Source organism: Hippocampus guttulatus, chromosome 14 (assembly GCF_054856545.1).
Source record: "Hippocampus guttulatus isolate MCC_2025c chromosome 14, RoL_Hgut_1.0, whole genome shotgun sequence".
Lineage (NCBI taxonomy): Eukaryota > Metazoa > Chordata > Actinopteri > Syngnathiformes > Syngnathidae > Hippocampus > Hippocampus guttulatus.
Window position 1 is genome coordinate 11394030 of NC_141274.1, and position 25603 is coordinate 11419632.

General features: G+C 43.3%; 1 protein-coding gene and 1 long non-coding RNA gene across 4 annotated transcripts in view; one reads left to right on the forward strand and one right to left on the reverse strand.

Moving 5' to 3' along the window:
* hs2st1a (heparan sulfate 2-O-sulfotransferase 1a) lies at nt 1–24344 on the forward strand. Of its 2 annotated transcripts, XM_086128521.1 has the most exons (8): nt 2–162; nt 332–441; nt 16953–17206; nt 17356–17441; nt 18034–18172; nt 18257–18354; nt 19277–19434; nt 22085–24344. In XM_086128521.1, exons 2-8 carry the CDS (start codon nt 336–338, stop codon nt 22306–22308), a joined length of 1065 nt encoding a protein of 354 aa, XP_085984647.1. In that variant the 5' UTR covers nt 2–162; nt 332–335; the 3' UTR covers nt 22309–24344. The 2 variants fall into 2 exon arrangements, with proteins under 2 accessions (XP_085984646.1, XP_085984647.1); XM_086128520.1 differs by having other exon boundaries at nt 1–441.
* Nucleotides 19293–25603, reverse strand: part of LOC147195077 (uncharacterized) — a 17925-nt gene continuing 11614 nt past the window's right edge. For both annotated transcript variants that reach the window (XR_015102773.1, XR_015102774.1), the window contains one exon: nt 19293–19421. This is a non-coding gene — a long non-coding RNA (uncharacterized LOC147195077). The remainder of the gene's footprint in view (nt 19422–25603) is intronic.

The following is a 25603-nucleotide window of genomic DNA, read 5'->3' on the forward strand; positions in this document are numbered from 1 at the left end:
CTGTCCAATGGTCTGTGTGCTACTGACAATGTGAACCGTGGAACCGTGCAAGTAAAGACAGGACACCCGGGAGCTCTAGTACAGACGACGTATAGACGCTGCGTGAAAACCTTTCACAAGCCTCAAACATTGCCATGCAAATAATGGAATAACAAAGACTGGGTATTTTGCATCAAATGTAGATTTAAGTATCCACGCGCCCTGGCGCTTTGTGCTCGCCGGTTGTCTGTGCGCGTCTTCGGTGTCTCCTCTTACCCACCCCCTCTTGTCTCCCCTCACTGGGCATGGACTGACCGACTCCTTCTCCGGATCATTTGATGGGGCTGCTCAGAGTCATGATGCCGCCTAAGTTGCAGATGCTGGCTTTGCTGGCGTTCGCCGTGGCCATGTTCTTCCTGGAGAACCAGATTCAGAAACTGGAGGAGTCACGAGGAAAACTCGGTAAGTACCCGACAAAAAACGAGGTGCTGTGCTGTACCACCAAGATGCGCCTATCATACGAGGTTGTAAGGGCGCGCAATTTGCGCAGCAGCTCAAGAAAGCACGCTCTCTTTCCGCTGTACATACTAGTCTTTATTCTTTTTTTTTTACGATCGCTCGATCGATACATAGATCACTTAATTTTATCCAGCATTAATTTAATATCAATCGGGGGGAAAACACTTACATATAGGGGCACTCCTCTGATTCTGAGGATGCTCTCCGCGGGCTATGGCTTTGTTTCTAAGAAGTGAAGACAGAAATATCAGCAAAAGCCTACTAGAACAACTAAACTTTATTTTGTGTTATTCAGAGGCACTTTAAATCGTGGCACAAATGTGCTGACTTACATTTAACATGAGTTTGAATGTGATTTGTTAATTCTAAGCTGAGATATAAGAGTGGCTGGACATCCACATTTATCCTTCTATTATCCCGGGTGTTTCTTTTTACTTTCCCTCTCAAAAATATATTTTTTTCAACTATTGTTTACAAGTCATAATAATGGTGGGAAAAGTTTTGACATGATTTCTCTTTGTCTTATTTTTTAAAATCACAAAACCCTGGTAGTCAAAAAGTGGTGTGTATACTTTGTATATCAACTCTACATGGATAGATCTTTATTTATCCCATGCGGTGAATTACATTGTCCCATCAGCAAAATATATACATATACAGAACACTTGGAAATATTAAAATTGTTTTGAAGCATTGAGGAGGAGTCAGAATTGATTTTAATCAAATCTACAGTAGAAAAAAAAAGTACGTTTGATGGCTATCCATCCATCAATCCATTTTCCGAACCGCTTTGTTTCACCGAGGGTCGCGCGCATGCTGGAGATTATCCCATCTGACTTTGGGCAGTAGGCGGGGTACACCCTGACAAATGACAAGTCACAACGAGTCACAACCTCAATCACACCGATGGACAATTTAGAGTTTTACTTTTTTTTTATGTGTGTTGTCACGCGACGGAACAGCTCTTTGGACATGCCAGCCCGCAATCTAGAGCAGTCGGCTGCTGTATCTGCGGCTCTGATGAGCCCAGAACACCGGCAGTGTTGCAGAAATCTCGACACTTTGGATTGCAGTTACATTGCTCTTGTTGAAGATCGAGTGGGGAATTCCAAGTCCACTCAAAACTGCTTCCGCTGTTCTATGGGAAGAAAACGGCCCCACTTTGTCACTTCTTGTGCCATCGAAGAGTATGACTCGGAACAGCATGCCGCCAAGCAGATGATGACTCCCCTGCTGTGGCAGAGATGACACGGGTTATATGAAAACATATCTCAGAAAGTTACAGCGGGGATATACATGACTGTCAGTTGGAAAGCACGGCGCTCGATCCCCGGTTTCAGACTCTGCCCCATCTTGATGTTGCTAATGCTATGCTATGCTAATGAAAAGTATCATATGTTGGCAAATGACACTTGCTTGCTGTGTTAGGTTTAAAGCGTGGGAAGGGGGGGTATGTGTTTCTGTATGTTGCGTAAGAGAAAAGGTGTACAGGTATCTCCTTTCAAAATCACATATCAGATCAGAGTGGAAGGGAGAGAAGATGGCAGAAGTGTCGCTCCTAAGAGGTCTGCTTTTGGAGAATCTGTTTGGAGACTCTTTCGGTCAGGCACAACAGTTGATGAACATTATCGACCGATCGTTTAGTTAGTAGTTATTTTTGTATCGACGCTATCAATGTCATCATTTCACGGACACCCAATTGAAAGGGAGCAGACACCGCGTTGAAATCTCCTTCCCACCTCCCATTAGGGGTCCAGTCAGTCCCAATAAAGATCTGGGACACTGCAGGATTATCTCTCTGATGCCTCCACTGTGGCGGATTTGAAGGAACAGCAGACACCCCAAAGCTTTGGCTGCCAGTTCAGGGTACCTTTTGCCAGCTTTTCAATTATTCCATAAGCTTGCCTGAGGGGCAAGGTTGTCGCAGGTCATGGCACAGGTGTGCTCTTTTTATCATTTAAACATTGAACCATTGACCAAACAGATCACATGGTAATTGCGAATTCTTGTTTTTTTTCTTTTTGGATGCAGACTTAGAATAAGGTAGTTTGTTTACTATTGAACAACTTGAAATGCCCAAGGCACACAAACATGGCACGGAAACGGCCTTCCCACTGACTGCCCATCGTATAAAAGTGCAGTGCAAAGTTTAGAGTCAGTATTTGTCAAATAGCTACAACCCCACCCCACCACCAGCAAATTTTCTTTGACAAACCAATCAGAGGTTGATGTCAATGAGGGCCAGCCACTGGCCCTGTGAGGGAAAAAAATTGAAATGTGTCTAGTTTCAAGAAACTGCCCCATTGCTAATAGAGTGTTGCCTTGAGATACTGGCTGTATTTGTTCCTTGATACTCATATCTTAAATCATCTTTCTCCATTGTAATGAATGGAAATGCAATGAATCCGTCCCAACTTCCCCTCAAGATAAAAAATGTTTAAAAAAACACGGTTTTTGCTCTTTGCAGAGGATAAAGAATCGCCTTTGGGTATTGTTATATTTCATGGAACAAATATCGCAATCGAGTCTGATGGCTATCGGCATCAATTCAGGATCAAAAAATCCGCCCGGGTTGCAACGACCCATTTTTTCGCTGTTCCCAGCGTGCGGTCCGGTTGGCGGCCACGCAGGTTGCACCATTTCCACCCATTATAGCCTTCCCCGCAGGGCAGACAAGCAGCAATTTGCTTCCGAGCTAATCACGCTCCCGAGGTTTGGCCGAGGAGTCTCCTGCATTACAATGACGCCGCCATGCAGTTGTGCCTCCTGCTGTGGGCGTCATCCATTATTCTGACAGTAGTCCTCTGCGGCTGCTTCTCAGCTACCTCGTCGCCAACACAGACTGACTTTGCGGCGACGAACAGCATGCTCGGTGGCCACTTACTGCGGGTCTTGTGCTTGCTTTAATACTAACTCGGGGTCAGGCACTTTATTTTGAAGCTTAGCACGGCTTGGAAAAAGATTCACACAAGTCAGTGCTGCAGTGCAGTAGCTAAGAAGGGGACACAAAAGTTTGTTTTGGGGCATAACCTGTCATCTGGACTTCAAGTTCATAGAAATGAACTGAAATGGCATTATTTCTAATAAAGTCAAATGTATTTTTTTAAAACAATCAATTATAATGAATGTTAAGCAATAAACTAGTCTTTTAATTCTATCTAATTACTGTATCTACTGCAGTATTTGTCTTCGACGTGTGCCTTTAAGGGGCGTGGTCTTATGAGTGACATCAGAACAGTTTTGTCTGCGCGTGAGTGTCAAGGTGCGAGTTGTGGCCGACAGCAGCTTGATACCAGTCTCAACTTCCATTTTCGTTGACCCCCCCACTCCCCAAAGCTTATAGAAAACGCAAACCGAAATAACATTATTTACAAGTTTTGCTTTTGTTTTCTAATTTCATCTCTCACGTACATAAGTGTGAATACATGAATATAAATTAAGTTCATAACTACATCTGTTCCATGCTCTTGATTCCTAATCTACACTTGTATAGGCTCAGGCAAGGCGAAGCATCCACAGTTTGGGTGCACATACCTCAGGTCAAAAATTTTCGACTTGTGGATAAATCACGTTCAAATGAGCAGCATGTCATGAGCCACGTTGAGCGCCACTTGCCTTCCACCCTGCTCCTTTTTTTGTCCAGCAAAAGAAAAATGTGAAAATGTTTCTGCTTATACTTTCTGTTCAGAGAATTTATCGCTTTGTTGGAAAATACTCTGAAGATAACGGCAACAAATGGCAATGCGGTACAGCTCCAATGACAAAGACAATACGTATAGTCACCACATTTCACCATGTCTAAGAATGCGTTTGTATATTCTTGATATTTCGGGAGTTGTGGGAAATGAGTCATTGCTTATGAAGCCATCACCCTCTGACCTTTCTAAACTTGTAATGAGAACAGATGACTCTTGCCCCCGCGTGGCTTCGTCAAAACTCTTGTGGCTTTCTTCCTCGCCATGGGCGCTTTTTAAACTCCTTTCACTCTTCTGCCACAATGAAAGACAATTTCCATTCTCTTGCGTGGAACTGCGCATCTTGTGTCCTCCTTGCGATGAGTTGTGTGTAAATTCAGTGCAGTGACCGTCCGTAGAGGCAACACAAGACGAGAAAGCTTTTTTTTTTTTTTTTTTTGGTCACAGTCCGCTGGGCAAGGGCTTGGGTTGGAATTGGACTTCGTTATGCTGGCTACCGTCGTCACGCCATCAGACCTGAGGCAGAAATTTTCTGGAAAAGAAAATTGGTCAGGCATTGCTGCCTCCAGTGAGCCCTGTGATTTAAAAAAAAATACAACAAAAAAGTGTCCCCCCCCACCCCCCAACCGTTATTGAGCCAAGGCACATTTTACATTAGAAAAATGTGATGACACACCATCAAACAAAAAAAATGTCACCGAGCATCAACGTATACTACAAGACATCATATATATGCACTTGCATTTAGGAAAGGAGAGCCACAGTCAATTTACAAAATCAGTTTGACATATTTCCACATTTCTCATCTGATTCGAACCATGCCAACTTGAAACTTGATTGAGTTCATTCAAGACATATATGAAACGATCACATTCTCCAAATTGCCACATTTGCACAATAAAATTCCCAAATGGACGGGATATTTGACTTTGACGTTTATCTCCTCCTCCCACATTTCTCAACGGATTCAAACCATTCCACCTCCTCACTGTTCAAGCTCCCCAAAATTCCCAAATGAAGAGCTATTTTAAATCTTCATTGGCTCCTTCCACATTTCACAACCAATGAGGAGCATTCCAACTTCCAACTGTTCAGCTCATTCATGACACAACTTTTGAACACAATTCCTACGTTTCGGCAAATCAATTCCAAAATTGAAGGGAGATGATAAATATTAACCCCCTCATTCCAAGTATCTCAACCACTTCAAACTGTTTCACCCTCTGATTCAAACTGATTCACCCTTACTTTCTGCAGCTGCACTTTCAGTTTTCTCTAGTCGCTAATATCGCAAGACTCCATTGCTTCAGTTTGCTTTGACCTCTGCGTGACACCTCACGTCTTCCTCGAGGGCTGTAAAGCCGGCACGAGTCATTTGCTTCCTCTCTGCATGTTGACATTTGCTACTTTAAGCAGCCAGTCGCCCAGATTAGCTCTGTCACTCTTCTGAAACATACCAGTGGAGCTGCTAATGGAGGGGAGCCCACCGTGGCGATGGGCGTCGCTGTGGCCGACGGATCTGCGACACGACGGCGGGTTAACGGTCACGTCTGGCTCCTGCAGTTTTTGTTAGAAGCTGGCTTTGATTCGGCGAGCTGAGGAGTCACGGCGCTGGTGTCGAACTAACGATCCACCGGCCATCCTTTGCGTTTTATGTGTATTCCAAAATCAACCTCAATTTTTACTTGACTTCTGTTAGGGTTAAAACTAGACATAAAATTCATAACCAAATGCAGGGGCAGTTGTGGAACATGATGGGATGATTATTATGGTTCCCATGTAGAAGATATTAGGTAAGAGGGGTTCCCACCTCTATGAACAACTACCATGCAGCTAAGCTACTGGCTAGCAGACGCTACAGCTAGCCACATGTTAAAAAAAACAAACAACTAAATAGTCCAGTGTAAATGTAACTTCCAGAGGCATTTAAATAGTCTCTCCATGGCTGTTCAGATCAAGATAAAGCATTAAAAAAAGACATTAATAATGTTTTTATAGCATAATAATTTAGATTGGTCAGACTGTAACTGTTGCACTGGTCTGTTAATGTCTTTAAAAATATCTCACAAAAATACGGACGTTGACTTTTTTTCTAAAAAGAAAAGATCTCATTTTTAAATTTGGTTTTAATTTTAAGAGCAGTTACATTTTTGGTTTTTTTCCCTTACTCTACCCAATGTGAAATGTCACCCTAACTGCATCAGTTATACACGGATTTTTGCTGTTTGCAGGCCAGCCCGGCCCCTATCGCCTGCGAATGGCAAGGCTCAACTGTATATCCTTTTTCACATCCCGCAAGCCAATAACACATTTAATCATATTAAACACACTGTCACTGTGAACATATTTGAATACACAAAAAGAAACTTTAAAGAATGAAAAAGATAATAAGAAAATACTATATGAACTGTATCGTAGTGTCTGTGTGTGCCTAGAAGAGGCGGGGTCCAGTGGGGTGGCATGTGACATCGGCGAATCTGTGTGTGAGTATCTGGTTGTGAGCTGTGGCTAACAGCAGCTCCTGCCTATATTGGTTTCATGTGTTTTGACGTTCTCCTGGTGTTCAATAAACAGCTGAAAAGCAAGTACAAGTACACTGTTTAAAAAAAAAAACACATTAAAAACGATCACGTGGGCGTAAAAAATGGACCGCAATATAGCAGGGGAACACTGTATTTGACTTCACTGCTGTAACTGACCCCCTGAGGGTATCCTTACCTATGCTGTGGCTCGCGATGAAAACAAGTTTGACACGGATGATTTACGGTCACTGGCCCGCTCTTTGTCTAGCGGGGCGTGTGCTTTTGTGCAATGTGGTGCACAATGCAGCAAGTGCACTTCTGCTGCATTCGCCGGCTCCTGCAGCAGGATGACGGACAGGCTAATCAGAGTGTTACGGACAGCTTGCCTCCCCCACCCTTCTGCGACACCCTCTCTCTAATAGTAGCCGTCACTGCTCTTAGCTGGCATCGCCCCAACTCGACGCACGCCCCCTTTCCTCCCCACCACCATCAACTTCTCCCTCAATCATCTTGCTGATGTCACTTTTGGCCCGAGGTGGCAGCTCACTAAGCTAACCGTCCTCTACAACATTGGACTCCTCTCACCTTGCACCAAAATCCCACAGGCCTGCATTTACGGCACGCACATGGCGGAAAGCTAGAGTGACAGCTGATAGTTGAAAAAATATATAGTTGTCGTAGAACGTGAGAAAAAGATGCCAGGGGTGAGACTGGATCTTCAGTGCTGAAGTGAATTTTTCCCTTCCTCTTTTTTTCGGCTGACACGGTGTTTTTGAATTTTTTATTTTTTATTTTTTGACATGATAAAATTGTTTCAAGATTCATCGTTTTTCTCTATATTTCGAGCAAAAATTTTACTGACAAGAGATCGCTTTTTTTTTTTTTAATGATGTCTATTCTGACTTCGCTGACTTGGTCATTTTTCAGGAATCCCAATAAACAGCGTTTGTTCATCCATTAGGATTGCATCATCAAAACGTGCAAGCCATCATCAACCCTTTGGCCAATAATTAACGACAGACTCACATGTGGAGTGACCAATGGTATCGATTTGTGAAAAACTATTAAATTGAGTGTTTTTTTACAGTAAAATACTGTGCTGGAGAGCTTTCGTTCAAATAAATTTTATTATTTGAGGGACGCTGGAACACGTTAATGGCAGTTTCATTCAATTGAGTGGGAAAAGTTTACTTGAGAAATAAATAACTGCAGTCACAAGCATGGTCACGGACTCTATTGAACTTGTTAGCCAAGGTTCAGTTCTATCCTGTGGTCAGGGAAACACTGACATTTCAAATGAACTTTATGTTAGTTCAGTCAACTTCATGACTTTTTGTTTTGGTTGCCTAATATTCAAAATAAAACATCGATCTGACTCGGATGGTCAGTGAATTGGCGAATAGCAACCCGGCAATGGACGGGGGTCACTCTCCTGTGTTTTCAGTTTGTTTATGAAAACGTTCCTGTTTTTACTAGCTTTTTTCGAAAACACATGCTGAATCTCCACAGTCCGTTTTTAATGAAGGCCAAAGCTACAGGATCAATTTTGAACTCGGTGAAACTCACACCGTGCCGTCGAAGCCTGCGGCTTTTTGACAGATGATGAGGCTCGCTGTTGTAAACACGCGACAGCAGGTGTCTGTTCCCACATTTCCTCCCTGCCGAGTTTGCTTTTTCTCCTCCCCTCTTCCACCTCAATCAGCTCCTCATGGAGATAAAGCCGCGTCTGATATCAACTTCCCCAAATGACAACGCTCTCATGGAGCTCCCGTGGGATCAGTAGTTGTCAACATCTTGGTTTGTAATACAGTATTCACAGTACGCTGTTGACGGGAATTGACGTCCAAAGCCAGAAATGGACCAAGCGACGGCTCAAGACTCGTAACATGTTGAACTTCTTGTGTTTGACTCAGCTCAATGGATGAGTATCTAAAAACATCCTGTCTACGGGATTCCAAAATAAGATGCATACTCCCAAAGGAGTTGCGACTGGAGAAAAGGGGTGTTGGGATGGACATGAAAGAGACAATTTGAATTGTCACGGCCACACATGCAGACACCTTTTCAGGGCACGACGAGAGAAAATGACAAACTCTCACACGAGATGAAATAATGAAAGCAGGCCTGAAGCTTTTTTTCCCTTGAGCGATTTCACCAGAAAGATCGAAACGTTCCACTTTACCCAGGTTCGTCCAATAAGTGCCTGAAAGCTGTTTTCTGTAACACTTCTACTCCAGATCCTCGATGGCAATGTTTTGTCCCCTCCACTCCCATGATTGAGGTGGCCCTTTGCCCCGCCTCCACCCACTTGTTTGTATTACAATTTTTTTTTCTGCCTTCCATCGATTTCTGTTCCACCACTGAAGCCACTCGTAGCCAGAGCTGTTTTTTTTTCTTCCATAAACTAATTCGGATTATATTGGCTCTGTCCCTGGATCAATATTACGACAATCTCCATTTGGCGGTCTATGCGTAAAATAATCTTGCTTAGGAATTGGCAAGACTGATCCTCTCAAGTCTTGAATATGAAAATTATGCTCTCTGGCTAAAAGTATTGGGACACTTAACTACTGTTCTATCAGGAAAACAGCTCAGAAGAACGCTTTTCTCCAAATTGTTCTTAGATAACTAACTAGCTAGCTAGCTAGACAGACAGACAGCTAAAATGTTGGGGTGAAACGTCCTAGCTATAAATGACGAGGCATGGTAAAATCCATATTGCGCAGGCTTTTATTAGATCAAACTTGAAAACAAAAAGATGAACATATCTCAAAACCCGATGTATTGGTAACACGATTTATTTATTTTTCCAGGATATTGTAATCTGTAATTCCTAAATAAATGATTATAATTGTTATGAACAGTACGGTTATAATAATACCCACAATGACCCCACATCGGTTTGAGTTAATGGAAAAGGAGGCCTCGGTTCAGCCAATTAGCGCCTTGGGAGTGCAAATTGATCCTGTATTAGTGCTACGGGCTAAACACACTCCGCAGCACCTTTATGAGAAGGCTGCACCGGCGATATTCAATCTGAAAAGAGGCCAAAAGCGAGACGGCAAGAGATGAGGCCATGATCACCGGTGAAGTGCTATTGTTGTGACCGTGTTCTCTACAAGTGGATTCTCATTCTGCCGCGTGTCCATTCTCCGCCGCGGTAGCCCGTCTCTCCCGCTCATCATTAACTCAATGAATAGCCGGTGTCTGCTCGTTCTAAAAGAGTGCCGTGTTTTCCCCCTGACTCCTGCGGATGCATTATTAATCATGTCTTACTGGGCTGAGAGGCAGCCAATGAAGAGGGAACATCACATACATTATGGTAGGAGGTGAGGGGAGGGGTGTACCTTACTACCGCAGTTATTCTGCAAATAATGTTTATTTAGAGGAAAGCGGAGCCGCGATGAAAGATGACAACTGCTTTACAGCGTGTTTCATTTGTCTTCTCTTGCTGTCCTCAACACCGTCAGAAGTGCTGACCTACATTTACAAGCTAAATGCTATTTGGAATGTTCAAAGACGAAAGCAGACAGCCCAATTTTTGGTGACGTTAGTATCAATTAAGAAGCTAGTGGGGGTGGGGGGGCGATGTAGGGTTTATTATCTCAGTTATAAGTCTCTGATGTTATTTCATTGCAACAACTTCTCGGAATGATCTTTCTTCAAAAAGAGAAGTAAAAAAATGATCCCATAGCTATAATACATTAGTGATCATTTTTCTTGTTGATCAAAAACCTTCAAAAATGACATAGGCATGACATGCTATCAGGGTAAGAACATTGTGTCATGTTCGTAAATGAATGTCGTTTTCCATCCCCATATTTTAGCTGAGCGTCTTTTAAAATGCAATATCGACGGGAGTTACATTTTTTAGTTGTTGGTTTTTTTTTAGGGTAGGTTTTGTCTGACGTTTTACTTCCACCAGCTCAACTTCGGCTTGTGTTCTTTTGTTTGCCTCTCCTATTTGTGTTTTTGTACAGTGTTGATAGTTCCAACATCACTATGATGTGATAGTTAGTAGTATTAAAAGGCAGATGAAGTCCCTATTAAATTCCAAAGTAGCAACCCCCCCCAACTCCCCTCAATGTTTTCTTTGGTTCTTCCTCTTCAAGTGCGAGGATGCTCCAGGCTGTGACAATACCGTCGCTTCCGCCTCCATCTAATAGCTCATCACTCAACGGGAGTTAGCCTGATCGTTTCCCCATCCTTTGAAGCGCAAATGTCTCCCGAAAGTGCTGGCTAAATTCTGCCGCTTAGTCACGGCGAGTCTCTGGCAGCGTTGCATTGAGCCCGTCCTGCCTCGCAACCTGTCGCGCCCGCCTTTACTTAGCGAGCCCGGGGAGCGATAGAATCTGCCATCTGTGTAAATTGCTTCATAATCTCATCTTGTTTCTCATGAGCAAGGCTCAATGTGGCCTTCTTCTCTTCCCGTCACGTCAACTTGCGGCCTGGAATTTGAGGACACACACACACACACACACACACACACACACACACACATATACACACAAGCACACACTCTTTCTGTTTTCCCAAACACTATCACCTTTTCAGACAGCAGTGCTGGCTTGAATGGCACACAAGATGTATTCAAGGCGAGTGTGGCAGTTGTAACCGCGATGATTATCATCTCCGCCGCCTCACCGGGATTCTTATCATGAGTCAAGAAGCATGTCTTGAATTTGCACCAGCAATTATTGATGGTCCGCATGTGCCTGGCTCGTACTTAGCGTGCCCTTTGGTGCAACCGCTCGTGGTTCATCCTGAATACAGTACCTCGATTTGGGAGTTGAATGGTACTACCACCAAGATCGTAACTCACTTCACTCCTCTGTCAAATCGATTTTCCACATTTAAATGACATTTAAGGGGCGTGGCCTAGAGAGTGTTCTTATTTTGTCCCATTCAATAAACAGCTGCGAGCGCATTGTGGCCGCGGTTCTCCTTGCCCACGTGTGAGGGCATTACAGTACAGCGAGCCCCTGCATATTCATAGTTTAGCATTCGCAAATTCATCAATGCAGCATTTTGTGGGGCTGTAGTTCATGAACTGTGCACAGCAACTTAGCTCAACCATCCATCTTTGGAGTCTTCTCACGAAAAACAGCCCATTACAAAAATGTGCACAGTAGCATCTTTGTCCTCCATGACCCTCAAATGAGTAACAGGCCCGAACCGGCAACCACTTGAACACTCAAAGGATGTTGTCTGTCGGCTCTGACAGGACCAGCTTTGTCTCTGCTATTACCGAAGATGGAGGAATGCGTTCTCCACCAAAACGGCCTCGGTCGTAGCATGCCGCATCATCCTCTGTCAACAGGAAAAAGTCATTTTTTGATGAAGTCAGCCAGTCGATTTTTACATAGGAAAGTGCTCTCTCACTATATTGTGGTTCATCTAACCCGCAGGTATCAAACTTAAGGCCCGGGGGCCAGATCTGGCCCGCCTCATTATTTTATGTGGCCCGCGAAAGCAAATCAAACATGGCATCAAACATGGCAACTATCATGATGCTTGCTAAAATCTCGACCAAATTTTCAAATTCTCATTTGTCATAAATAAGAGTGATACTGTAAGAATTTTCTTATGACCAAACCCCTCATGACAGTAACTTAAACAATAAACGTTTATCCCAATTTTTTATCTTGCCTGTCGTATAACCGTTCAAGCTTGTGCGGAGGGATCCACAGCAGCAGTCGATGAACTGCATTTTTGGGGGGGATAAAGCCACCAGACGGCCGGCCGGGACTTCTCTCCGTCATCCGTCATTGATTTTGCAATCCAGCGGCATCCGAGCAGAACGGCAAAAGCTGTGCACCTCAGTCAGTGCGCTGATAGCCAATCTCTATTACCCACCTAACCCAAGGCCTCGGTTCAAGTGGCTAACCCTCCCCTGGGTTGAGGCAAAGAGGCGGCCATGATGGATTTATGATCTGCTTAGTTCAAGCATCATCCCGTCTCCCTCACTTTTAGTATCCCATCACGAGTGACGCAACAGCGATAGTACATGACGGGACCATCCCTTTTTTTTTTTTTTCCACATCCGGTGGCAAAATATGAATGATGACTCCAAATGGTTGTCTCTAATCGGCTGCGAAATGGCCTCAGTAAATATGTTCGACCACAAGCACTCTGTCTCGCTGCTGTCGGCGGGTGAGAATGAAAACCGGCAGGGTAATAGGCTTGTACTTGTCACAGTGTTTAAGACCCGTGTTGGATTCACGCTTCATAATTGGCTTTTAATGCACAGAGACGGCTCGAGGGGAGGAAGTGGCAGAAAAGTGCCATGAAAGGAGGCCCGCTGTGTGGCCATAGTAATTCGGGCTTTTGTCCTCTAATTAAATGACCTCAGATGGGAGCGCTAAGCTCGTTTTTGTGTGTATGTGTGCAACCCCCTGATATGGAGGTTTGTGCCAAGTCGTCGAGTAATGAATGGGGCGTCTTCTACAAAGCCTGAGGAGGCAGTCTTTGTTCCCGTGGACTGTTTGGAAATTTGGCAAAAAACACACGGTGTCTTTAGCGAGAGCTTTCGTGGGCCTCTTAGCATAGTTTGGACGTTGTTGGTAGGGACACGATTGCCCCCCCGAGCTTTTGTAATTGTTCTTCAGAAAAGTCTGGAGGCCCCCTAAGCACCCCTGAGCCTTCCAAAAGGCTAAGTTAGTGTTAATATGCATGGTCACCTGTTTGTCAATCAAGACCAGCAGTCAGAATGAAACAAAATCCAATTCATTATGCATCTAATGAATGTGAACATTCCCCTCGTGATACAATACAATGAGGCTGAATACAAATTTGTCCAGCACATGGATTTATATCGTCGTAAAAATTTTAAGCAACATTTTTGCATTGATTCATATGATGCCAGACATTTCTGAACACATAGTTGCAGCAGTTTGTATCGCCCTCATAATCAATGTTACAACCTATGAATCACACCCTAATCTTCTACTCAAAAGCTGTGCTGATCTGAAATCCAAAGCGATGCAACGCTGTCATCCACAGGAATCTTTATAGTACTTTATGAACCAGAATAAGACAAGCTGGGTGAGACCCTCTTCCAGGCCTACCCGTTGGAAAACGTACACTTATAGAATTGCGGTTTGTGTTATTTTAACCTAAGCATATTCATAACCAATAACATCTCCTTAAAAGTCTAAATAGCTTCTAAAAAAATTGAAAGAACTAAGTGCTTGAAGCAAGTGAAATGCTCTTATTCAAAAACAAAATCGCTTACAAGCAGAGTTTGCCTTGATTTGAGATATTTGATCTTGATTAGATTTTGCAGTGCAGGGTTTCCCTTTTTGCTGGCCATCGGGGAAAAAAAATGCTAAGACTTCTCCACAGGCTTCACATGATGATGAATGTGAAGCCAACACGCTATCAAAGCGTTTTAATGTTATTCCACTTAAAAGCCTTGAGATGCCTGGTGCTCGACTGCCATCTAATATTTATGGCCCACATTGTCGCAGCTTTGACTCACCGCGATTCTTTTGAATAGCACAGCCAGTTTTCCTAGCACCCCGCTCATAAAAAGAATCCTAGAAAGGACATGTGAGCCCCAGGTCGTAAAGTTCAACCATCGCAAGTGTTTGTTGTCACTGCTACCGATGTTGGCTGCCGTGTGAATGAGCGAGTCCATTACAATTGTTACCTTCTGCCAGACACCATTTTGTGGCCACCTGCCGCAATTCCACGCGTGCGCCAGACACGGGAGCAATGCGGCTCCATCTGTAACTAAATACAACTTTGATCTGGGGCAGCATATATAGCTGCACAGGCAGGTGGAAGACAAGGGGAAAGGGTGATATTTGTTCAGTCGTAGGAAGTAGGCTAGGTACAAATATGGATTTAAAAAAATATACAGTGTATATATATACAGTATACTGTATATATCCATCCATCCATCCATTTCCGAACCGCTTGATCCTCACTAGGGTCGCGGGGGGTGCTGGAGCCTATCCCAGCCGTCTTCGGGCAGTAGGCGGGGACACCCTGAATCAGTTGCCAGCCAATCGCAGGGCACAGAGACGAACAACCATTCACGCCCAAAACCACACCTAGGGACAATTTAGAGCGTCCAATCAGCCTGCCATGCATGTTTTTGGAATGTGGGAGGAAACCGGAGCACCCGGAGAAAACCCACGCAGGCCCGGGGAGAACATGCAAACTCCACACAGGGAGGCCGGAGCTGGAATTGAACCCGGTACCTCTGCACTGTGAAGCCGACGTGCTAACCACTGGACTACCGGGCCGCCCTTACTGTGTGTGTGTGTGTATATATATATATATTTTTTTTTTACAGCAATGAATTTTTCAGCTATCTGTCCTTCACTTGAGTACAGTGAACGGCCACATCGTCGTAGTTGGGCATTTCCAAATTCACCTAAGACTTGAATTTTTCTCTGAGGTGGTGGGCACTTATCTTCCATTATTTGCTGAGAAAATGGAGGAGTAATACATGCGGCATCCCGGTGTCCTGAGCTTTAGGTCACAAGACAACTGACGTAAGGCACATTGACGGAATGTATCAGATTGCTGGAAAGTGGTTGAAAGGTTTGAATTTAACATGTTTAAAAATTAAAAAAATTATAGCTTAAAATAAAATATAGCATAGACAAACATGCTTCACTTATGCCACGTCTCCTCATCTCCCGCGTTATTAACAAAGCCTTTCTGTTGTAACAGTGACAAATACATATTGTCAACTGCAACCGGCTTTATCTCCAAAGCAGCATAAAAAGGAACCGGGCCACTTCCTGTTCAGTTGCTTAGCAAGCAGTGCCAAATATGGGCAAGCTCGCACTGGGCCACTGTTGTCCTACGCCATCCAGCATCCTATCTCACGATGTATGCCACAAAAAACAAAGTGCCGTGTCAAAAGACCTTTACTGCCTTCATTTGAAAACAGACACAGTATCACTTCAATTGCACTTCCTTTACACCAATTACGACTTCGCTTTTTAGCCGGGGTTTTTGTGGCATCTTCGGGTGTTTCAGAAATGAACTGCAAATATACGAGGAAGTACCAAAAAATGTCAACATTGTGGAATTTATTTTTTTAAAAAGTTGCTTTTTTTTTATTGAAAAAAAATTTCTTGCCTGTCAGAAATTCAAGGACCCAAGAAGTTAGAGGACCTCTGATATCAAGGTGGCACGGCTGTGACAGCTATGAGCTCCCACGGATACTAGGGGCTCCCGTAACGTGCTGCCTCTTCTCTCTCGATCTCTCGCACTCTCTCTCACACACACACGTGCGTGCACGCACAATCCTCTCAGTCGTCCTTCCTGCAAGCTTCTCTGAGCATTGTCAACAGCAGTCAGTCTGCCATGAATTCAGATGAAGAGATGCCTGCAGGCAACAAAGGCAAGAGCCCGCTTTTGTGTGCCATCTTTTCACACTACTCCAGTTTACACACACACCAACCTTCCACCCTGCTCATTTGCAGTGAATTGATGTGCCGTCCTACGTCCGCTAGCTTTCAAATAACTGTCACCTTCCAGTCAAACTGCCAACCTCTCACCCTCGGCCTGTCACCTCCGGCTCTCGTCTCGCAGCTTTTTATCATTTCTTCCCAACCCCAGTAGATAAATCCTGGCGGAGTAAATCAAGGCAAACTAACCTACACTGTTCGAATGAGATATTCAAACTAAAATAAGAACGAACCGCATCTGGTTTGACGAGGGGAAAGAAAAGGAAATGGTTCAGTGGCTATAGAAGTTAACTCCGCCACGTTAAAACACCAGGTTTTACTCAAGTGAGGAATGGAACCCTGTACAGTTACATTTGAAAATGAAACTAATTTGTTTCATGTTTAATATATTTTTAAAAACACAACTTTAAATGAACTGCACAAATTCACTCTCGCATACAGATCATCAGGTGCACTCTGAGAAATGATCCAATTTCGATTGAATTGTCATTATTTGTTTACAAAGTACTAAAAATACAGTCATGTATTTTATCCATTGTCTGTTTTCACTGACCGTGTCCCCTCCACAACCGTGATTTGCGACAAACTCACCCGCGGTCTGCCTTGTACAAAAAGGAGTAGTGCAAACTCGGCGCCATCTTGTGGCCTCTGCAAACTCGGCGCCATCTTGTGGCATCCAGAGGCAATTTAGCAGGTCGTCAAGTTACACATGGTTTATGAATGCAGAAATCTACATCATTCCAAAGGCACTTACTAATGTCTATCTTTTTGTGACTTTTTTTTCTGTATTTGTGTCATCCTTCCAGAGCGGGCCATTGCTCGGCACGAGGTACGGGAGATCGAGCAGCGACACACCCAAGACGGCTTGCGGGAGCGGGACTCCTCGTGGGCGTCTGTGTCCGAGAGCGACGACGACGTGGTCATCATCTACAACCGCGTTCCCAAGACGGCGAGCACTTCCTTCACCAACATCGCCTACGACCTATGCGGGAAGAACCACTACCACGTCCTGCACATCAACACCACCAAGAACAATCCCATCATGTCCATACAGGACCAGGTCATCATCTATTGCCTTTTTCTAAGTACTCACACTCTGCACTTAAGCACAAAGCCGAATTCCGAGGTGCTTGGGATGTTGTGTGCAATATAAATAAAAACAGGAAAAAGAAGGTTTCTCAACTGATAGTTGCATTTTTCTTGGTTCAGGTGCGGTTTGTGAAAAATGTGACAGAATGGAGAGAGATGAAGCCAGCTTTCTACCACGGCCACATCTCCTTCCTGGACTTCACCAAGTAAGAACGTGTGCACTTGACTCCTCCTTGTGGTGATCAAGCGCTCTGTAACTGCACAGGGGAGGGAAACTTTGGTGCTCAAGGGCACAAGTGGATTTTTTTTTTTCAACTGGCAGATAAGCAAGGCAACATAAGATATTCTCTACTGAGCCGCACAAATTCAGATTTTATAGCAGGCAAAATAAATAGTGTGAATAAGTCAATATGTTCCTTATTATAGTTTTTAAATGGGTGTGTTAACGATGTAAAATAATTTTTATAACGTAATATAACGTCATCGTGTATTTGATGGAATTTTGTATTGTATAATGTAGAAAGAATTTGTGATGAATTGTGCAATTATTTTAGTAAATAAAATCATTCACTGATATTTTTGTAATTTATTATAATATATGATCATAAATCAATGAACCAATTAGTCAGTGAGATAAATGAACACAAATTAAAGTAAATCCATGTAAAGTATTTAAAATGGTTGATCACTCTTTATTTAGATTGAATGTATTTTTTTATTAATAAGCCCAGAATACATCGCCACCGTGTGTTCCATTTTTCAAAATCAAATTTTAACCCAATAGAGTCACTTTTTCAGGTTCGGGGTGAAGATCAAGCCAATCTACATAAACGTGATCAGAGACCCCATTGAAAGGCTGGTTTCCTATTACTACTTTTTGCGTTTCGGAGATGACTACCGACCCGGCTTGAGGCGCAGGAAACAAGGAGACAAAAAGGTCTCAGTCCAACAAAGACAAACCTGCACATATTCATGAGACCGACAATGAATGTATTAATTTCATCTTTTTGCCCCGTTTCAGACATTTGATGAATGTGTATCAGCCGGCGGCTCCGACTGCGCCCCGGAGAAGCTTTGGCTCCAGATTCCCTTTTTCTGCGGCCACTACTCTGAATGCTGGTGAGTGATGCCAATGACACCCCATAAAGGCAAGACCAAACAAAGTGACCGTTGGTTCGCAACATGAAAACTAAAAGGACAACTACTGCCAAATTTTGTCTGCATTCCATTTTAATGGGAAGGGAATCCTAATGAGACATTTTTGTATCGGCGAGTTCTATTTGACCACACAGACTCCGCGCCAAAAAGAATTGAAACGAGCAGAGGCCAATTCCTTTTTTTTCCTTCTTTTCTGTCAACTAAAAATATTTGGGTCTGACATCGAAAGATGAGTCAAATCAAGATTTCATCTTTTATTTATCTTGATTATTTATGACAAAACAACACATTTTTAGGGTGAGTAAAATGATTGGAACAGATAAACTAAAAGAAATTGTGCATAAAACTCAATATTTACATAATCTAGCCATACGCTGATAACTCATTAAATAAATTGCGATCATTATCCAGGTAACGGTAATCTGCAAAGATTGAATCAAGGCAAGTGGACTCTCGTTAAATGTGTTGTGCAATTCTTGTTTTGACAAAAACGTTCAAAAATTCATTCAGCAATTATAAAGTTTGTATGCCTGTCGGCTAACGACATGCTCTAAGGCCAAAAAAAATCTGGTAAAAAGAAATTGCATTGAGTTGAGCTGTTTAATGTGGATTAGAGTTGATTTTTCATCGTGTCAGCCTTTGTGTGGAGTGAATTTAGCCCACTATTTCCATCACAGAGATCAAACAGCTCCCATTTTTTTGTTTCATAAGCTCTTTTTTTTAAACAAAAAAAAATTACACCTCCACAGAATATTTCGGTCTTTATCCTTCCTTTTTGTCCTAATCCTTCCTTGCGTTATCTGTCCTCCATTCCCTTATCTTGTCCTGTGAGCATTTCCTGTGTCCACGTGGGATTAAAAATGCCAACGCTTGTCTTTGGCAGGAATGTGGGTAGCCATTGGGCTCTGGAGCAGGCGAAATACAACCTGGTGAACGAGTACATGTTGGTCGGCGTGACGGAAGAGCTGGAGGACTTTGTCATGATGCTGGAGGCCGCTCTGCCACGCTTCTTCAAAGGGGCCACCGATCTGTACAAAACAGGTGCGCGTCAAACTGGCTAACCGTCCTTTTGTTGGCCCAATGAAATTGATTACGCCACGTCCACTCGCGCGTCACGCCAACGTATGTACTGATTCGTTTCAAAGACTGCAGCCAGGATGAATGATGGCAAGCCCTGCTAAAATTAAATCCCGCTCACATATTGAACACTCTCAACAAAGCAGCATTGTCAACAGCATTTTGCAGCTGCCAAATGGCAAATTGAGGATTGACTTTTGGAAAATGATGAAAGAGCGGCGAGGTAATATCATCATTGGCTTTATTATAGCATTTTCTGACTATCTCTGAAGCTTATCGATACACTTCCTCAGTCAAACACACAAATACAAAATGAACCTATCCCAGCTGTCTTCGGGCAGGAGGCGGGGGGACACCCTGAACCGGTTGCCAGCCAATCGCAGGGCACACAGAAACGAACAACCATCCACGCTCACACTCACACATAGGGACAATTTGGAGTGTTCAATCAGCCAGGCATGTTTTTGGAATGTGGGAGGAAACTGGAATACCCGGAGAAAACCCACGCAGGCATGGGGAGAACATGCAAACTCCACATAGGAAGGCTGGAGCCGGGTTATTGAACCCAGGACCTCTGCACTGTGAGGTCGACACGCTAACCACTGGTCCACCGGGCCGCCACATTCTGAAATACGTTTTCTAAGCTTTTTACCAATATTTATTAAAAATGTGTCACAAAAATATTCATGTATGTTCATAGTGAGTTAAAAGCTTGATCAGAGAAAGAATTTAGCTTGTGAGGCAAGGCACCACTGAACAGCCCCACCCACCCACCCACTCCCTCTTCATGTAGCCATATTGATGAGGTACCAGAGGCTGTTGTGTACACCTCTAAAAATATATTCCCTTGTCAGGGTGTGAAGTCTTGTTAATAACGTGACTAATTATGAAGGTCGGTTTTTACATCTGGTAATATAACCTTCTATTCTCCAGTCCTCTCACGTGAGTCTTGTGATGGATGCGATCACCGGGAGCGCTGCAGCCTCACATCACCTCGGCTCCACTAAATTTTAAGCAGCATCCAAATAGAAACCTTTTCTCCCTTCGTGTAATCACCGAAGAGGAATGACATCAGAGAATAGAGTGAAGCGAGATTAAAGGCAAAAAAAAAAAAAAAGATGGCAAAAGTCTGCTTTATGCGCTCGACCTTATTCCTGCCTCCTTGTTCAATCACGCTTAATTAGTGTCTGAGCAGATCCCAGCAATTACCAATCACTCAGTGAAACCTGGCGTTTTCCCTATGCACTTGCTAAGCCTCATTTCACCACGACCGATCAGCATTCTTCTATTTTTAGGACTCACGCATATATGCTCAGACTTCAGAAGCCATGGAAATGAGTCAACTTCGAAGTTATGTGATTGCACATCTCCTGAGAACTGGGTTGTGGTTTCAGACTTAACAAGGCACACACTTGCCACCACCTGATGAACCCTAAATAAATTTCAACTGTTTGTGTTGGTCTTTCTTGATGGTTTTTTTTTTTGTTTTGTTTTTTGCTTTGTAGCAGAAGCTCGATTGTGTGCAAACATTATAACTGCTGATTGGAACCGATGGTAATTCCCTTACTCAACACAACAGCACTTATCACCAAAAGAACACCATACCAACAATCAAGCTCGCTTGTGACAGCATTATGCTTTTGGGATGATTTCTTCAGCTGGAACTGGGACTTTAAACAAGGTGGAATGAATTACATGATATATACCTGTAGATTTGGGGGGGAAAAAAAGGAGTCAGTTCGAGCAGAAAACCTTCAGGCTTCTGCTAGAAAGCAAAAAAAGAAAAAAACAAATGTCAGGAGAAGCCTACTAAAACATCTGAAATGGAATTGCGGTTGATCAGAGGCACTTTAAATGGCGTTAAGTCTGTGCCGACTCCCATTTAACATGAGATGAGTTACTCCTGAATGCAGTCACATTCCCCATTATGAGGCTGTGCACGTTTATTTTTTTAAACTTGCCTCTTGAAAAGGTCACATTCATGGTGGAAAGGGTTCTGAAATGATTTACCTTGGTCTCATTTTTGGATATCACACAAAACTGGCATTTGAGCACGAGTGTTGTAAACCTTTCAGGCTAATGTTATGAGATGAGTTAGAAATATTATTCAAGTGTTTACTTATCAGTAATTTGTTTTAATCGTCTCGTTCTGGACTTAGTTTTCCACAATTAGCAGCGGGAATTGGGACTTTCCCACCCACGCACAGCAGAGGATTACTGTATAAATGGATTATTTTTTTTAATTAATTCATTTTTAGAGCACACAATATCTGCGAGAAGTACTCTTTAGTATGTATTACTCCAACTAGCTTTGGGTGAAAGAAAAAAGAAAACTCTCATATGATTGGGGCATAAATCACTCCCATATTGTCTGGAGCTCCTCCTCATCGTTCTTCTCGTTAGCATAATGAATGTATTTAATTTCATGAACCGCAACAGGTTTTTACCATGACATGTAGTCGATTAAAATAATACCTGTGTGCCAACGTCGGCCAATGAGCATTATTGTTTTTGTAAAGGAGAATTTTGTACTGTTTCTGTGCTATTTAGTGTAATTATATTTTATATCTCACGGTGAGCCTTGATTCTCCGTCCCTCCCTCTTGTGATGACAGGGAAGAAATCCCACTTGAGGAAGACCAGCGAGAAGAAGCCACCCACCAGGGAGTCCACGGCCAAACTGCAGCAGTCGGCCATCTGGAAGATGGAGAACGAGTTCTACGAGTTTGCCCTGGAGCAGTTCCAGTTTGTCAGGGCCCATGCGGTGCGGGAAAAGGATGGCGAACTCTACATGTTGGCGCAAAATTTCTTCTATGAGAAGATCTACCCCAAAAACTAAGAAGGGTGGGACGTATCCTCGGAGCAGTTTGGGGGAGAGATGAGGATGACACAAGGGCGAGACATCCAGGTGTCCCCTGGCGGAAATGCGATGGGAGTTAAAACGAGTTGACTACTTGTGATGGCATATGCCGTCAAACTGCAAACAGTTGGTGTTGCTCACAAATGGGAGGGAGGCTGGAGGGGGGGCGAGCTCGTGTTCCGCCCCCATCCCTGCAGGTCGGCGGCTTCCTTTCACTTCCATTTCAGAGGGCCGGCCAGGGCGGGGGGGGGGGGGGGGGGCCTCAGGCAGGACATGACAATGTGCTGTTTGGTTGTGTTTAGCGATTTGAGCTACGAAATTGCCCCGTGATTTTGTGGGCCATCATTCGCAGCCCGACTACATCGTATATTTTCGAGATGATTTGGGGAAAAAAAAAAACAACAAACAAAAACAAAAAAAAAACAGTACAGTGAACCCCCGCTTTTTGCCGTGAGATAGGGACAGATCCCTGAGTGCTTAATGCCAGTTTATGATTGCCTAAAGTTGCCCTAAGTTGGCAACAAAGGACTATTTTTGTCTAAACGAAACTCTTAATGCCACTTCAACACAGTTCCTTGGCACCAAGATGCCACAAGATGGCGGCAAATGGCCTAAGCACAAAAACAGACTAGTTGTGCTCTCCGTTTCTCAACGAATAATTTGGTGAATGCTGAACTTTAAATTGGTTACAGCGGTCGCTTGGCATACAAGTTGCAGTTGTTTGCGTGAACAACATTGAGAAAATTAGCACTGGGTCATATTTTTTAAAAAAACAGGTCATCAAACATGATGAAAGAGAATGGGCAGGAATAAACTACTTTTATGAAGTATAACTACTGTACTGTAGTATTCGTGTGTTGAATGTGTGCCTTTAAAGTGCGTGGCCTAGTGAGTAAGGTTGGCTGGTTAGTCTGTGTGTGATCGTATGGGCGTGAGTTGTGGCATACAGCAGCTTCTTGCGGGTGTTCTCATTTTGAATTTGTGCATTTGACTCTTTCACCAACCTGCTAAAAGTGAGTTGCTGAATATTACCTTCATTGTTCTGTTTTTTTTGGGGGTCGCGGGGGTAACTCAAACTTGCAAGTTGAGGTGCTTGTACGCTTTGGCGGCATCTTGTGGCATCTTGCAACGTTTAAAAAAAACATGAATGGATGATTTTTCCAGCAAATAACAGAACAGGTTCCACAGAAAATAAAAACACAAAGAGTTGAGTTCGTGAATAGCAAACCACGACTAGGTGGAGCTTCACTATATTGTCTTTTGGGGACGACGTGTACCCTGCTTTGATCAAACCTCCAGTGAAAAATTGATCGAGCTGTAGTATTTGGACTTGAACAAAGATGTTTGAGGTTTTTATGAAATGTAAAAAATATATAAAATAATAATAATAGGTGTGTATGTTTTATACTGTGTGTTCTGGTTCGCGCTGGCAAGTGCATCTTTCTAGCCTCGCCGCTTCTTTCCATGTGCTTTTTTAAATTACAAGCGCGTATGAAGGAACGCAATGAAGATGCTGCTTGCTGTAAATAGGAGATTTTCGCTATGTCACTGCTTCCTGTTTGAAATTAGCTTGGTTTACATATATATATATATATATTTAATTAAAACAAGTCTGTGTTTTTGTAATTATTCAGTAAGTTGTCCTTATGTATATAACTGATTTTATTTGTTTGTTATGCTGCAATGCCAATGGCCTAAGGACTAACTGACACCTTTTTGGGAGCTGTAATCACGACTCATTGACGACTCATTGAATAATTTGAATACAAATAGATGAAGGGTTTTTTGTGTGTGTGTGTGTGTGTGTGTGTGTGTGTGTGTGTGTGTGTGTGTGTGTGTGCGTGCGTGCGTGTGCGTGTCTTCATTCTGCCCAAAACAATGCTGCAGCTGTGTCCGATATAAAATAAAAAAACATGGCTGTATTTTTTTTCTTTAAAGCTTTTGGTTATTTTGTGCCTTAGTCTGCGGAACACAGGCTGGGTATCGAAGATATTAAAAAGTCGTTTGAACACTTATTTGATGTCCAGTGTAAAGTCGTACAAGGAGGCCAATGGTGGCAGCAGTAGAGGGAAAAAAAACTAGTATAAGACACACTACTCGTCTGCCCTAGTCACTTTGATAGTGCCCCTGAATTGTCTTAACAGTGAGGTCAAAGAGAATAGACGGTACCTTAAAATGGATTTCAAGGATATTGAATAAAAATGACTTTTCGAGGCGGAGAGATAAAGACTGGAAAGATTCACAACCGGTGACCGATAGAAGGAGACAGACAACAGGCATTTGTTTTCATTAAAGTTCGAATCACAGTGAATGACTAACATCTTGATTTGTTTTGATGTAATATACTCGTAAATCTTGCTGACATGCATTATTTTGTATTATCCATCCATCCATTTCCACTCCCCTTGTCCTCACAAGGGTCGGGGGGGGGGGGGGTGCTGGAGCTTATCCCAGCTGTTTTAGGGTAGTTGGCGGGGGGACACACTGAACCCGTGGCCAGCCAATCGCAGGGCACACAGAAACGAACAACCATCCGCGCTCACATTCACACCGAGGGAGAATTTTGCCATGCCATGCATGCTTTTGGAATGTTGAAGGATTTTTTTTTTTATGATTCTCTATGAACCCCCCCCCCCCCCCCACACACACACACACACAATCACATACAAAAAGTTTGAAGATGAGAAGAGTAAAACGATATGAGCGAAAGTTTACAAGGCCAAAGCCCTTCACTTATCTGAGCTCATATAATCCCTGGCCAGTCATCAATAGTTGGACTCATCCCCCTTAATCTCATACTGTAGTCCCGTAAGAGCTTCCCGGTTTTGGCCTTATGACACACAAATGCTGTAATGTCCATCCGTCACTCTCATCTGTTTTCCATCATGGGTGATGCTTTTCGCCCAAATTTGCACGCCGCATTGTTTTGAGAAAGTGAAATGTGAATTTGCATCCAGAATGTTTGAGGCTGAAATTCCATTTCCCCCAAAACTGTCACATATGCGGTCGCCATGAAACAACATTTCACCCTCAAACATCTTTTGATTATATGATCTTATATATTTGCGTCCTCGGCATGCCATGTCAACCTCTTTGAAATACGGTGGGAATTTACACCTTTACAGAACGTGTTTGGCGGCATTTGGAGTGGCGACATATGATTGAAATTCCTGAAAACCCCCGGGTCGCCACAATGTCACGGGGAGGATTCCAAAAGCTGCCTGAAGCCGCCTGGAAAACCGCACATTTTCAGCTTAAGACAGAGCATTCATAA

Bases quoted from the DNA above. Each gene is read 5' to 3' on its own strand.
- hs2st1a (XM_086128520.1), top strand. From the start codon at position 318: ATGGGGCTGCTCAGAGTCATGATGCCGCCTAAGTTGCAGATGCTGGCT. The intron at 442-16,952 runs GTAAGTACCCGA...TCATCCTTCCAG, and splicing joins GGAGTCACGAGGAAAACTCG to AGCGGGCCATTGCTCGGCAC. The intron at 18,355-19,276 runs GTGAGTGATGCC...TGTCTTTGGCAG, and splicing joins GGCCACTACTCTGAATGCTG to GAATGTGGGTAGCCATTGGG.